The sequence below is a fragment of the Oryctolagus cuniculus genome, chromosome 9 (genome assembly GCF_964237555.1).
Source record: "Oryctolagus cuniculus chromosome 9, mOryCun1.1, whole genome shotgun sequence".
NCBI classification, from domain to species: Eukaryota; Metazoa; Chordata; class Mammalia; order Lagomorpha; family Leporidae; genus Oryctolagus; species Oryctolagus cuniculus.
The window spans coordinates 68,849,971-68,863,337 of record NC_091440.1 but is presented as its reverse complement, the minus strand read 5'-3'; the positions used below and the strand labels follow the sequence as shown (position 1 = coordinate 68,863,337).

Here is a 13,367-nt window from a genome sequence, read left to right as displayed (position 1 = left end):
GCCAACTTCGACTGCTTTACCAGGCCATTAGCAGAGAGCTGGATCAGAAGTGGAACAGCTGGGACTTGAATCAATGCCCATATGAGATTCCACAGGCGGAGGCTTAGCCTATTATACCATAGTACCAGCCCTTGTAAGTTTACTTTTTAATATACACTAAAAAGATCCTGAATTCCAAATTAGTAGACGTGAACTAGTAAGGTTTTATGATGCCTGAATTTAATGCATTCTTCCCTTGTGAGTTTGAGATGGTGTAATTAAAATTTTATCTTTAAATATCCTTTTCTGGGGGCCGGCACCGTGGCTCACTTGGTTAATCCTCCGCCTGCAGATGGCATCCCATGTGGGCGCCAGGTTCTAGTCCCGGTTGCTCCTCTTCCAGTCTAGCTCTCTGCTGTGGCCCAGGAGGGCAGTGGTGGATGGCCCAAGTGCTTGGGCCCTGCACCTGCATGGGAGACCAGGAAGAAGCACCTGGCTCTTGGCTTCAGATCAACGCAGCGCTGGCTGTGGTGGCCATTTGGGAGTGAACCAACAGAAGGAAGACCTTTCTCTCTGTCTCTCTCACTGTCTATAACTACCTGTCAAATAAAAAATATCCTTTTCTGATACGTGTTTGGAAGAACTTCCTGTGCTCATAGCTGTCTTCATCCTAAATTAAGTGTAAATAATGATTTGTGACAACTAAATATGGTTGAAATATGACTTTTATGGCTCCGAAATATAACTTTGTCCTGAGAGCTGTGTACTTATCATTAGGTTTTGATACCAAGTGTAGTTTTTTTTTTTTCTTGAATAATCTGAGCGGAATGCAGTTTGTTTTAGTTTGTCATAAACACAGAGCATTCAGCTGCACAGTTAGTCCACTGGGAATCTCATTTAAAAAACAGGATCTAGGAATTGTGCTAACATTGTAAATACATTTTGAATTATCTGGAAAACCAGAGACTGGCAGCAGCTGGCTGACATGAAGTGCAGGTGTGGTTTGTCCCTTACTGGTTATGTGCCTGAGTATGCTCCCTGGTTTCCATTGGGGCATTGTTCGCCTGGGACAGGAGGAGGTAATTGTTTGCAGGGGCGTGCACTGTAGAAGCACTCTATGTGGGCCCGTCTCCCCTCTGCCCCAGATTCTCCCCTCTCGGGGCCCGAAAAAGTGGAGTCAGGGCCCTGCAGTGTAAAGTTGCTAAGTTCCCAGTTGGTAGAACCCGACTATCAACCTTCGTTGTAGAACTTAACCAGCAGCCACTGAGAAGTTAAGCTGTTCAAGAGCTTTTAGTGTGATGTACTTTTGTCTGTTTAGTCTTAGTTGATTTTGCAAATTTATGTTCTACCATTTGAGGAGATAAACCAAGTTAGAGTTTTGTGGGGGATGAAAGGATGTCTTAGCATGGACAGAAAGAGATCATTAAAAGTTGTTCTGGCTTACCCCTCCCCTTGTGTGTGTGCTGGTGGCTGTGACCTCCATTAGTGTGACTGGAAGATGTGCGGTGTCAGGGTGCTGCCCTGGGACTGACTGTGACAAATGAGTGTGGTGGAAGCCGTATTTTGTGGCTTTAAAAACAGACTCATTTTTATTACACCATAAATGTTAACTCTGAGTTTTGGGGAATTTCTTTGTGATGGCCACATTGGGTTGACCACCTGTCTCTTCATCCCTTTTCTATGTCTTAGTCTTCTCCTTGGACTTAGCCCGCATCTTAATTCTTCTAATTCCTTCAATGTGACAGAACATATTATAAGGACTAAAGTGACATTTGGCTTTTTTCAAAAACCTTTCTGAGCTTAAGTGGACCATGTGGTGACAGTGGAAGACCTCCTCCGTGGGGGCGCGGGTGTGTGTGGAGGGGGGTGCCCCACACTTGGGTTAGGGGAGCCATTGCTTCTGCCATGTCACAAGTAGTGTCTTCCCGACACTGACCCTTGGTCCCAGGCTTGCCTGGTTTTGAGGTGTCTGGCGTCTCCTGTTATTACTGGGGGGAGGGTCAGAGACTTGGGGCGAGGGGATTGGAGAGGAGTAATTCAGTCACAGCTAATAAAAAATGGCCTCTTCTTGTTTTTTATTTTTGTTGTGTGTGTCCAGGATTTAGAAGAATTCTGCTTTAAGTTTTGCATCAATCATTTGACAGAAGTCACACAGACCGCAGCATTTTGGCAGATGGATGGCCCCCTGCTAAAGGAGTTCATTGCTAAAGCCAGTAAATGTGGAGCCTTTAAGAACTGAAGCACAAGGCTGCGGGGTTTTGTGTGCGTGCTGGGGGTGCGCTGGGCGTGTCCGGCTTGTGCCCCGCGGGTGATGTGATTCTGCAGGTAAAAAACCGTCAGGTTGTTTGCCCCCCACTTTGAGACACATTTCTCTCTGTGGGAGTTACATGAAGGATGTCCAGCTCTGCCTGGGCTGGTTTAAGTGTGTGTATTTTAAGCGCTACCTTCCTTACATTTGGGCTGGCACACTGGGAAAGAGTGGGAGTTGCGCTGTTCTTGTTCTCGTTTTTGGCTAGAGGAACTTCTGAACTTGGAAAACGGATGTTGACAGTGTCCTGGCTCACATTCATCCGTGCTGTGCGAGTGCTGACTGTGAGAAGAGCCAGGCCTCCGCCCGGCGTGCACGAGCCCTGGAGCCGGGCCCGTGGAAGCGTGGCATTCGTGGCTGGTGGTAGTCTGACTGTGAGGGACTGTAGTTGTGTGTGTGAGGCTTTTGTTTGTGTGCTTGTGTATTGATGATGTAGTTCAACTCAAGGCATATCAGAATAACACTCGTTTAACATGAGTTAGACCTACTGAAATGATAATTACATGAAGATAAATTTCTAGGTTAGCCGAGACTTCTTCAGATTTCAGTGCATAAAGAGTAGTAGCTTTAGTTATCACAAAGCTGATAACGAATTAGAATCTCCACTGCTTAAACAATGGTGTTTAATTTCATTAAAGTAGACTTTAAGAACTCAAGTTCAAGTTGTCCCTCCCCACCTTTTCCCCTATAAACGCTGACTCCTAAGAGGAAAATGATGACACATACAGCACATCCTTGCCTTCCTAAATCGTGGCTGCCAAACCGTCGCTTTGCTGTGTCTGACTTGAAGACGTGGTTCTCAAAACCGGCCTCCTTACTGGACTTCCTGGCTTTGCTGTGTTTTCTGTTGACCGGCCCCCATCTCAGCTGTGCTCGTTTAAAACTTCACCACTCTCCGCTTTTGATCTCCTGCTGCTTTTCATTGTTATACTGTGTGGCACAATGTAACCTCGAAGAAAGGCCAAAATTATGCTTTTTCCTTTTTTGGAAAAGATCTATTTAAAAGGCAGTTGTCTTTTAGGCCTGGTTACAAACTGTGGCCATGGGATGTAAGTGTCCACCTGTTGAGTCTGGCCCAACCGTTTGTGTGAGCTCCCTTCGTGTGTTTTGTTTCCTGCTTGGGAGGGCGCCTTCTGAGCTTAGAGCCTGAACACCTTTGCAGAGCCGAATTAATCAGAGTGTGAAGAGATGCTGCTGCTGCTATTCTTAACAATGTATTTTAATGTATGTGTGTAGGGGTGTGGAGGGCAATGAGGCCAGACCACAGGCATTCACTGGTAGGTGAGACAAATAGAAACCTAGGAGTCCCAGCTGCCTTTTCTTTACCATATCACAAGTGACTAATACCTAGAGGGTTATTAGGTTAGAATCAGCTCTGCAACACGGTAGAACTTTTTCTTTCTGGGTTGAATGCATGTTAACTGGATTACTGGCTATGATGGGCAGTGTTTGTAACAATCACTGTTCTGTAGGCTTATGAGCTGAACAAAATGAAACTCAGTGTGTTTACTATTGCTCTTACTTGAAAAATAAAAATAATTGTTAAAAGCACAAATTGAAGTAGTAGACCCGTATCCATTGATCCAGTTCGTTCATTCAGGAGATACCAAGTTTCTGATATAGGTGAAGAACCACTTCCCATTAAGTCACTGAGTAATTTGTATGAGTATGTATGGTAGTGAAGAGAATTAGTTCTTCAAAAAGTACTTGATGGTCTTTTTTTTTTTTTTTAAAAAAAAAACCTCTTATTTTTCTACTTGGTTTCGTTGTTAATTATAGCAGGAGATAAACACTGTTCTTTGAACTTACTTTATTTCATCTGATGTAATAATGGAAACCAAAGTATTCACATTTCTCAAAATAACCTGTAACATACTCTTGAACTTCTTACTGGAATAATGTTTGATATTCTGGTATGTAAGCTGTATTTATGTAATGTTTAGAATGGCATACTAATAAATCAGTCTGTTAAGACAAGCATGTGGAGTTGTTGTTCTTTCTTGAAGTCAGTAGTATTCAGCCTTAAAAAGAGGAAATGCTGATGCTTGGTACAACACGGATGGGCCTTGAGGACGTTGTGCTAAGTGAAATGAGCCAGTTAGTTGCTAGGAGAAATACTGTGTGATCTCACTTATTTGAGGTAGCTACTTAATAACATTTATAGAGATAGAAAGTAGAAATGGTGGTGACCATGGGGCTGGGGAGAAGGAAGATGGGGAGTTTAATGGATAATTTCAGTTCTGCAAGATGGAGAGTTCTTTGGATGGTGTGGTGATGGTTGCACAACACTGTGAACGGACTTAATACCCTGAGCTGTGCTGCTTAAAAATGGTTGAGAGGGTTAAGTTTTATTTTGTTTATCAAAAGTCAATACTATTTTAAAGATTTATTTATTTGAAAGGCAGAGTTTGTAGAGAGGGAGAGGGAGATCTTTCATCTGCTGGTTCACTTCCCAAATGGCCACAAGAGCCAGGGCTGGGCCAATCCAGCTGGGAGCCAGGAGCCAGGAGCTTCTTCCAGGTCTTCCACGTGAAAGCAGGGGCCCAAGGACTTGGGCCATTTTCCACTGCTTTCCCAGGTGCATTAGCAGGGAATTGGATTGGAAGTAGAGCAGCCGGGACTTGAACTAGTGCCCATATGGGATGCTGGCTCTGCAGGTGACAGCTTTACTCACTATGCCACGGTGCTGACCCCCCCGTACTATTATTCTTAGTGGGTATCTGGCTAAATAGGTACTTCCATGAACATGTCACTGCCTGGTTCTGAACTGTATACACACAATTATAGAAATCCCTGTAAGGGATGGTGCTGTGGTGTAGCCAGTAAAGCCACGGCCTATGACCCTGGCTTCCCATGTGGCCGCCAGTACATGTCCTGGCTGCTCCACTTCTGATCCAGCTCCTTGCTAATGTCCTGGGAAAAGCAGCAGCAGATGGCGCAAGTGTTTGGGTTCCTGCCACCCGCGTGGGAAACTGGAAGAAGCTCCTGACTCCTGGCTTCATCCTGGCCCAGTACTCACCATTGTGACCATCTTGGAGAGTGAACCAGTAGATTGAGGATCTCTCTCCCTTCCTGTCTCCTACTCTCTATAACTCCAATAAATAAATAAATCTTTTTTAAAACAAAGCCCTGGATTTGGGGTGGGCATTTGGCACAGTGGTTAGGATGCCACTTGAGTTGCCCACATCCCACATGGGGAGTACCTGGGTTCAAGTTCCAGCCCAAATTTGATGCCAATTTCCTGCTAATGTGTACCCAGGAGGCTTGAATGTTTGGGTCCCTGCTGTCTACATGGGAGACCCAGATTAAGTTTCTGTCTCCTCCAACAACACATGGAAGATCTGTCCCTCTCTCTCAAAGTGGGAAAAATGACCCCTGGATTTTATTCCTGCTGATAATACAATTGAACTGTCAAAGCAGAAAAATGTAGTTAAATCCTTTGGAGGTACTTACAAATGAAGAGAAAGACCTTTCCTATCCTCAAGGAACATATAAGTTATTCGGAGAAGGGAGATATGATTAAGATTAATACAGTAAGACATTTATAAATAGCTTTCATAACAGAAAATGGGTTAATCTGACAAGAGGTTGTTCTGAATACTGTATATGTGGTACAGGGGAGGACATGTTAGGGTCCTTTAGATAAACTCCAAAGCAGTAGGTAAGTGGCAGAGGCAAAAGCATGGAGGTGTGGCTAATGAGCCTCCCAGAAATTACCGTGAGTCTGGTTAGAATTAAGCCTGCACCTGCTGGAAGGAAACATTGGCAAGGGGAGTACATGGGTGTCTGCTTAGTAACATTCATTTCCCACGGTGCCGGGCATTGTACCTTATGCTTCAGATATTTTCTTATTTAGTGTTCGCATTTGTCTTCTAAGGCAGACAGGTAAGTAATTTGACTAAAGTTCTCCAATAGTGATATAGCTAAAGCACAAACTCAGGTCTGTTACAGTGGTTTGCCCAGGATTCGCCTACTCTTAGGACCCCCAACATGTGATACACTCCAAGGATTTTTTTTTTTTTTTTTTTTGACAGGCAGAGTGGACAGTGAGAGAGACAGAGAGAAAGGTCTTCCTTTGCCGTTGGTTCACCCTCCAATGGCCACCGTGGCCGGCGCGCTGCGGCCGGCGCACCGCACTGATCCGATGGCAGGAGCCAGGAGCCAGGTGCTTTTCCTGGTCTCCCATGGGGTGCAGGGCACAAGCACCTGGGCCATCCTCCACTGCACTCCCTGGCCACAGCAGAGGGCTGGCCTGGAAGAGGGGCAACCGGGACAGAATCCGCCGCCCCAACCGGGACTAGAACCCGGTGTGCCGGCGCCGCTAGGCGGAGGATTAGCCTAGTGAGCCGCGGCGCCGGCCTCCAAGGATTTTTTTTAACGATCATGACCTCAAGGCTATTAGGTAAGCTTTGTCATGAGATAGGTTAAGATAGGAAGCTGAAGTTAGAGCTATTGTTTAGACCCAGAGAAATCTGTATTCAGCAGATCTTGTATGGAGTTTGCTTCTATATTTTTTTTTAATATTGATTTATTTGAAAGAGCTAGAGAGACATCCTCCATCTTCTGGTCCACTCCCAAGATGACTGCAGTGGCTGAGGCTGTGTCAGGCCTAAGCCAGGAGCTCCCACGTGGGCGTAGGGGCCCAAGCACTTGGGCCATCCTCCACTGCTCCCCCAGGGGCGTCAGCATGGAGCTGGATCAGAAGTGGAGCAACTCAGCTCTTGGGTGCCTAGCTATTCTGGTATGCAGCTAAGTTTGAAAAACAATGACTTAATATTTTTTGTCTGCATCATAGTTCCATAGTGGCTTAGATATTTGGATGTCTCTCAAAAGTCCATGTGGTAAAGGCTTTGTCCCCAAAGTCCTATGCTAATAGCACTAAGAGGGTAGAACCTTAATTTAATTATGGTGTTTCAAGGTGGAGCCCCCATGACTGAATCGTGGTGGCTTTCTAAGACACATGCTTCCACATCTGGACTCTGCCACAAGACCACTGCTGGACACCACAGCTTTGGGGCCTGCTGGATCTTGCGCTATGAACCTCCAGAACTGTGAGCCAAAAATAAACCTTTTCTCTTCATAAAGGCAGTTTTCTCACTTAATCGTAGAAGCAGTAAACGCTCTTCCTTTTGCAGATGCTTTCGGAGCACTTACTTACGTGCCAGACGACGTACTGGGGAGTCAGATCAGACCTGTAGCATGACTGAGCGCTACAGGGAAAGAACGAGAACCTGAACTGTGCTGTTTTCAAGGGTTAGATTTGGTGATATGAGCATCCTGTCGTACCAGGGTAATATTTCTTCAGCCTGGTATATATATATATATATATATATATATATATATATATATATTTTTTTTTTTTTTTTTTTTTTGACAGGCAGAGTGGACAGTGAGAGAGAGAGACAGAGAGAAAGGTCTTCCTTTGCTGTTGGTTCACCCTCCAATGGCCGCCGCGGCCGGCGCGCTGCAGCCGGCGCACCGCGCTGATCCAATGGCAGGAGCCAGGAGCCAGGTGCTTTTCCTGGTCTCCCATGGGGTGCAGGGCACAAGCACCTGGGCCATCCTCCACTGCACTCCCTGGCCACAGCAGAGAGCTGGCCTGGAAGAGGGGCAACTGGGACAGAATCCGGCGCCCCGACCGGGACTAGAACCAGGTGTGCCGGCGCCGCTATGTGGAGGATTAGCCTAGTGAGTCGCGGCGCCGGCCTAGCCTGGTATATTATTAACATTCTTAAGTCAGAGGTGTTTATTTTGAAGGTGTGTGTTTTGAAGTTACCATGTGGTAACTGTGGCTGAAAAATTTTTAAGAAGCAAGGCATGAAAATGGGTAAATTTGATACTAGTATGTTCAGATTTTAAGGGTTGTTCTGGGCTGGAACTAGTCTTAAAAGTTATGAAGGTTTTATTCTGTAAGCACTTACTGAGAATGCTAGGTGCTGGGAATGCAATGGTAGGCAAAACCTAATAGTGAGTATCTTCCCTTGAACAGCTCATCCTGATACAGTATGATGTAAGACAAGAGTTGGTTACACTGAGAAGTAGTATGAAGAGAAAAATTTTAGGCGGAGTAATAGGAGACCTTCTGTCTGCAGAAGTCAGCTGAGAAAGGTGTTCCAGCTTCAGCAGGATGTGTGAAGACCCTAGTGTTAGGGGTGCCTTGTGTGTGCCTTAAATGACCTTCCATTGTGGAGGGGTAGGAGGAGGAATGTACCAGCAGGAATCCACCCACAGGGTTAAGTGCAGAGGGTGAGTGGGAATGGAGCTGTGATCCAGTTTACTCAGGCATCATTTGACAAAAACTTTATTGGAGGAGAGGTGGGAAGAACATCCAGTAGGGGCAGCAAGAACAGGTTAACAACTGCTGGGGGTTGCAGTTTGTGGTTCAGAAAGCAAGAAGCCTGGTTCCAAAGAGGTGTGGCTTCCACAGTCCTGGTCTGCAGTTCTCGGCCTGCAGGCAATTTAGGAAATGGTAATCCTTAAGAAGAAAGGGACGATACTGAAATGGAACTTGACCTAAGATCTCTGTAGTCTTGAAAATAGCACATGGTTTGCTGTAAGTCCTGAAGCAGTTCAGTCTCTTTGTTTAGCTGCTGCAGTCTTTCTTCAGATTCATCAATTTTATTCTCTATTGCTTTGGGGGAAAAAAGGTAATTTCATATTATTCATTAGTTTCATTAGAAACATGCTGTTTTTTACTCATTTCACTTGCAAGCACATAGTCCTTGTGATACCTGTGCCTTAAAAGAACCTAGTCTTATGAGCCCAAAGTGGTTCTTTTATACCTTTGCTCCCTCTTTCTTCCACTTCACAGAATTCTAGTATTTATCACACATGAAGCTTGTGATTAAATCTTTGTGACTTTTTATACATTTATAGCAGAACACCAGCCCGTCTTGTGTAACTTTGAGAACTTAATGCTGTATAGCCTTCATACTACTGTATGTGACATGATGACTGGACATGATTGGAAAGAGAATGTGGCTGAAATACCAAGGACTGGGCCTGTCTTTCATAAACTGCATCCTATTTGTAAGTCACATAAATGCTTTTGGTGTAATTCAGATATAGGAAGACTTAGGTGGAAATTTAGAAGATACTTTAATTGGGATTTATGAATGAAGAGTACTCAGTGGCAATGTGACTTTTTGGAAAAGTTTAGAAATTGAAGTCTGTTTAGAAGACCCATCTTTCTTCAGACAATGGTGTGACCTGTTCTAAACATGTAACTTTTATGTGAAAGGAAAGATGGGTATGCCCTGAAAACAAAGCTTTCTAGAAAGACTCCAAAGACTGGCTTTTAAAACCAGTGTGGTTATTCTCAGTAGCAGCCATCCTCAAGAGGCTTTCTTAAGAGGTCTATTTGGGAAATAATTGTAAAGGTGTCTTTTTGGATAATAAATTCAAGTAGACATGTGATACAGAGAACCAGTATGTGTATGTTCAGACAGGGTCGACCTGTTGCCCTGATACCACTGCTCACACACACACGGAACAGTGTGCAGGTGCTGAGCTGTGCAACACCAGGAGAGCCGCTCCTACAAATTCTGCTGAGTCGGGCCTCCACCCCTGTCTAGCAAAGGCCGGCCACAGTGCACAGCCTGCCCTTCTGGGTGTGGCAGTCTTGAGAAGTCACATCAGATTCGTAATTAAGTGGAGATTTAGCCTGTCTTGATGGAGGACTTGATAAATAGTTGATATTTTACCTAAAAGTTGCCTCCCTCTCTCCAACCCACACGTTATTTACTTTTTTTTAAAAGATTTATTTATTTGAAAGAGTTAAAGAGGTCTTCCACCTTCAAATGGCCGCACAGCCAGAGTTGGGCCAATCAGGAGCCAGGAGCTTCTTCCAGGTCTCCCATGCGGGCGCAGGGGCCCAAGGACTTGAGCCATCTTCTACTGCTTTCCCAGGCCACAACAGAGAGCTGGATCAGAAGTATATGCTGGCATTGCAGCATATACTCATTATGCCAGCGTGCCGGCCCCAGGTTTTCTTTTTCCACAAAAATGTCTTCGTTACTTTGTTTTGTGTCCCTGCCTCCCCCACCCCCAACCCCCATGAAGTTCAGCATCAGTCATCACTGTGCTCTCCACATAAGAGATGAGATGTGAAGGTGAATGTTGGGAGAGAGATTTCACCAGCGGTGGGGAGGCCAGCTGCGGGATCAGCAGCAGCCTGCGCGCCCTCGCCGCACCAGCTCCTGTCTGTGGCCACACAGGGACCAAAATACCTTGTTTTGAATTCAACATTTTCTACTTTATGCATTTTTTCTGACTATAGAAGTATTTGTGCTATGCAGAAAGTTTGGATCATTTAGCAATAAAAGAACAGAGTAAAGAAATGACTATTCTCCAACTCTCCACAGATCACTATTTCTGTTGGGTACACTTTTTTTCTGAATGTGTATGTGTGCATGTGTGTGTCATTCTGTTTTTGTGATAGGCTTTTCATGTAATGAGCATTATTCTAAAGTATTTTTACAGCTTCTATGTTATTTCAACCTATATGACAATATTTCTAAATTATGCTGCTTAGTTATTTTGTAACTCATATACCTGCTTGAAAATCTATAATTGTATCTTCAAACAATCTACAGTCAAAAAGTGAAGTCGCGATTTCTTCATATTCTGGAAGGAGGAAAACATTTTCAGTATTAATTCATGTAGGTAGAAACACTTCAGAAAATAACCCCAAACAGGGAGAAGTGAAGAGTGGCCCTTCAGAGTCAGACCGCAGTGGGAGCTGCACCACTGCCCCAGAGCCTCCAGCAGGGGGTTCCAGCCAGCCCCGCCGGTGAGACAATACAAGAACACAGAGCTTTCAGGAACATTTACTCTTAATATCACTTTCTAGCTTTGTCCTATGAAAATAATCCCTTTGCTAACATGCATTTTATAGGACTGCCTACAATCCAGACCATCACATTCTCTTGTGAGACATATTTCTAATGTTTCTGATTATGCTAGAGGCTGTAAGGCTAAGGAGCTATAGATCTGCACAGACAAATGGAACTTTAGCTTCCCAAAGAGCTCTTAAAGAAATGTGGGGCCAGTTACGGCATACTGGGTAAAGTTCCTGTGATGTTGGCATCCCATCTGGGTGCCAGTGTGAGTCCTGGCTGCTCCACTACTGGTCCAGCTTCATGCTAATATGCCTGGAAGATGGCCCAAGTGTTCGGGCCTCTGCACCCAGGTGGGAGACCTGGAGGAAGCTCCTGGCTTTGGCCTGGCCATCTGAGAAGTGAACCAGCAGATGGAAGCTCACTCACTTGCGCACATTCTCTTTTTCTCTTTCTCTCTCTCTCTCTCTCACTAAAAATTCACATTTGACTAAACCAAACTGATCAAAACATTAAAATTGTATCTTCTATGTACTCTTCCATATATTCTTATTAAAAAAAGGACTCTTTATTAGAATCGAATGAATTAAAACACTATTTTGGATCTTGCAGGGCAGGGAATGGGTTCAGGTGTGTGGCCACATCCAGTTCTGAACGTGCTGGTTCTCAGCTGTCAAGCCACTGTGCGCTGCCAGGAAGGGCATCCTGACTCTTGGGGCATCAGACACTTGGGACTAAACTCCTGAATCTGAACCACCCACATCCTGTTCACTTACAAAAGACAGTAGGTCTAGTAAAATGATACAGTGATGGTTATTAAGGAATGATGAAAAGACAAAAGCGTAGAAAGAAAATATTTTTCCTGTTTGTTTTGTATAGGTCTCTGAGAAATTTTTTTTTTTTAAAGACATTTATTTGAAAGGTGGAGCTGAGCGAGAGAAGAGACAGATCTTCCATTCGCTGATTCATTCCCCAAATGGAAGAATCCTGGGCCAGGCCGAAGCCAGGAGCTTCATCTGGATCTCCCACATGGGTGGCAGGGGGCCCAGGGACTTGGGCCATTCTCCAGTGCTTTCCCAGGTGCATCGGGGAGCTGGATCAGAAGTGGAGCAGCTGGGACTTAATCTGGTGCCCATATGGGATGCCGGCATGGCAGGGGGAGGCTTAACCTGTTACACCACAGTGCCAGTCCCTCTGAGAAATTTCTGTTCTGAGTGATTTGTTTTATCAGTACCTGATTCTGAAGCAGTCTCATCCCCGAGTCTTTCTCGAATCAAATGTAGTTTGTCTAACAGTTCTTCAAATAAGTCATCAAGAAGTCCTGCTTCCTTACATTTCCTAAGAAAATCAATCTTTAAAATTGCATCTAAAAATAAGAAAACATTTTTTAGAAGGAAATGGTCTTAAGGCAGCTCATCATAAATCACTTGCTAAGACACTGACTAGTGGTGGATGGGAATAATCAGTAAATCACACAGAAATGCACCTTTACCTTTTAATTGTAATTTCATCATTTTCTTCTAGTTCAATAAATATTACAAAATGAAAATAAAACTTAAGAATTTTCTAGAATTTAGCTTTAAATATTTGAGATGCCATTTTTTTCTGTCACAGTTACATGTTATGCAGTATGTATTTCCTTAAAGAAGAGAAAGCCGCACTTCCTGGGGTCACACCGTTGGATTCTGAGCTCAGACGGGCCTGCCCATCCTAAGTGCATCCTTTCTGAATACTGAAGAATGACAGACCATTCCAACCCAGGTTATTCTGATAATGCTGAGGTTAGGACAGAGCAGATACTTATGATAACACTTACACTCAACCACAAGTCTAAAAGAATAAAGGATGCTGCTATGGTTTGAGTTAGTTTGGGTATTCCCCAAGAACCCATGTGTCAGAGGTCACCAGTCTTATGGTAATGGCGAATGGATTAGAGGTAGAAACAAAATCTAATTTCGGTATCTGAAGGCGGGGCCTTCGGGAAGCCATTGGAGTGGGTTAAGCTTGCTGGTTAAACTGAAATCGGGGCGGCTTTATCAGGAGACCACGCATCCATAGGTGATGAATGCCCCTTCCTGGCATGCTTTGTGGTCCTGTTGCCACATGCATTCCACCGTCCATGGCTCATCTGCTGTCAGACCACGGGGCACCTGGTCTTGGGACTAGGAGCCTCCAAAACCGTGAGCTGCAGTGACTTTCTTTCCCAGGAAGCTTTGCAGGTGTTGACAGTAATAAACTTGCCT

General features: G+C 44.6%; 2 protein-coding genes across 16 annotated transcripts in view; one reads left to right on the top strand and one right to left on the bottom strand.

Annotated features, from left to right (window-relative positions):
* The window catches only part of RCBTB1 (RCC1 and BTB domain containing protein 1), a 48,184-nt gene extending 43,920 nt beyond the window's left edge, over positions 1–4,264 (top strand). For all 11 annotated transcript variants that reach the window (XM_008273852.4, XM_008273850.4, XM_002720731.5 and 8 more), the window contains one exon: positions 2,078–4,264. In XM_008273852.4, the coding sequence (XP_008272074.1) occupies positions 2,078–2,218 (141 nt within the window). In that variant the 3' untranslated portion in view covers positions 2,219–4,264. The remainder of the gene's footprint in view (positions 1–2,077) is intronic.
* A 4,308-nt stretch (positions 4,265–8,572) lies between these two features.
* PHF11 (PHD finger protein 11) overlaps positions 8,573–13,367 on the bottom strand; it is a 45,687-nt gene continuing 40,892 nt past the window's right edge. For 3 of the 5 annotated variants that reach the window (NM_001389492.1, XM_008273847.4, XM_017350277.3), the window contains 3 exon segments: positions 8,573–8,918; positions 10,841–10,912; positions 12,359–12,490. In NM_001389492.1, coding sequence (NP_001376421.1) covers positions 8,764–8,918; positions 10,841–10,912; positions 12,359–12,490 — 359 coding nt within the window. In that variant the 3' untranslated portion in view covers positions 8,573–8,763. 5 annotated transcript variants of the gene reach the window in all.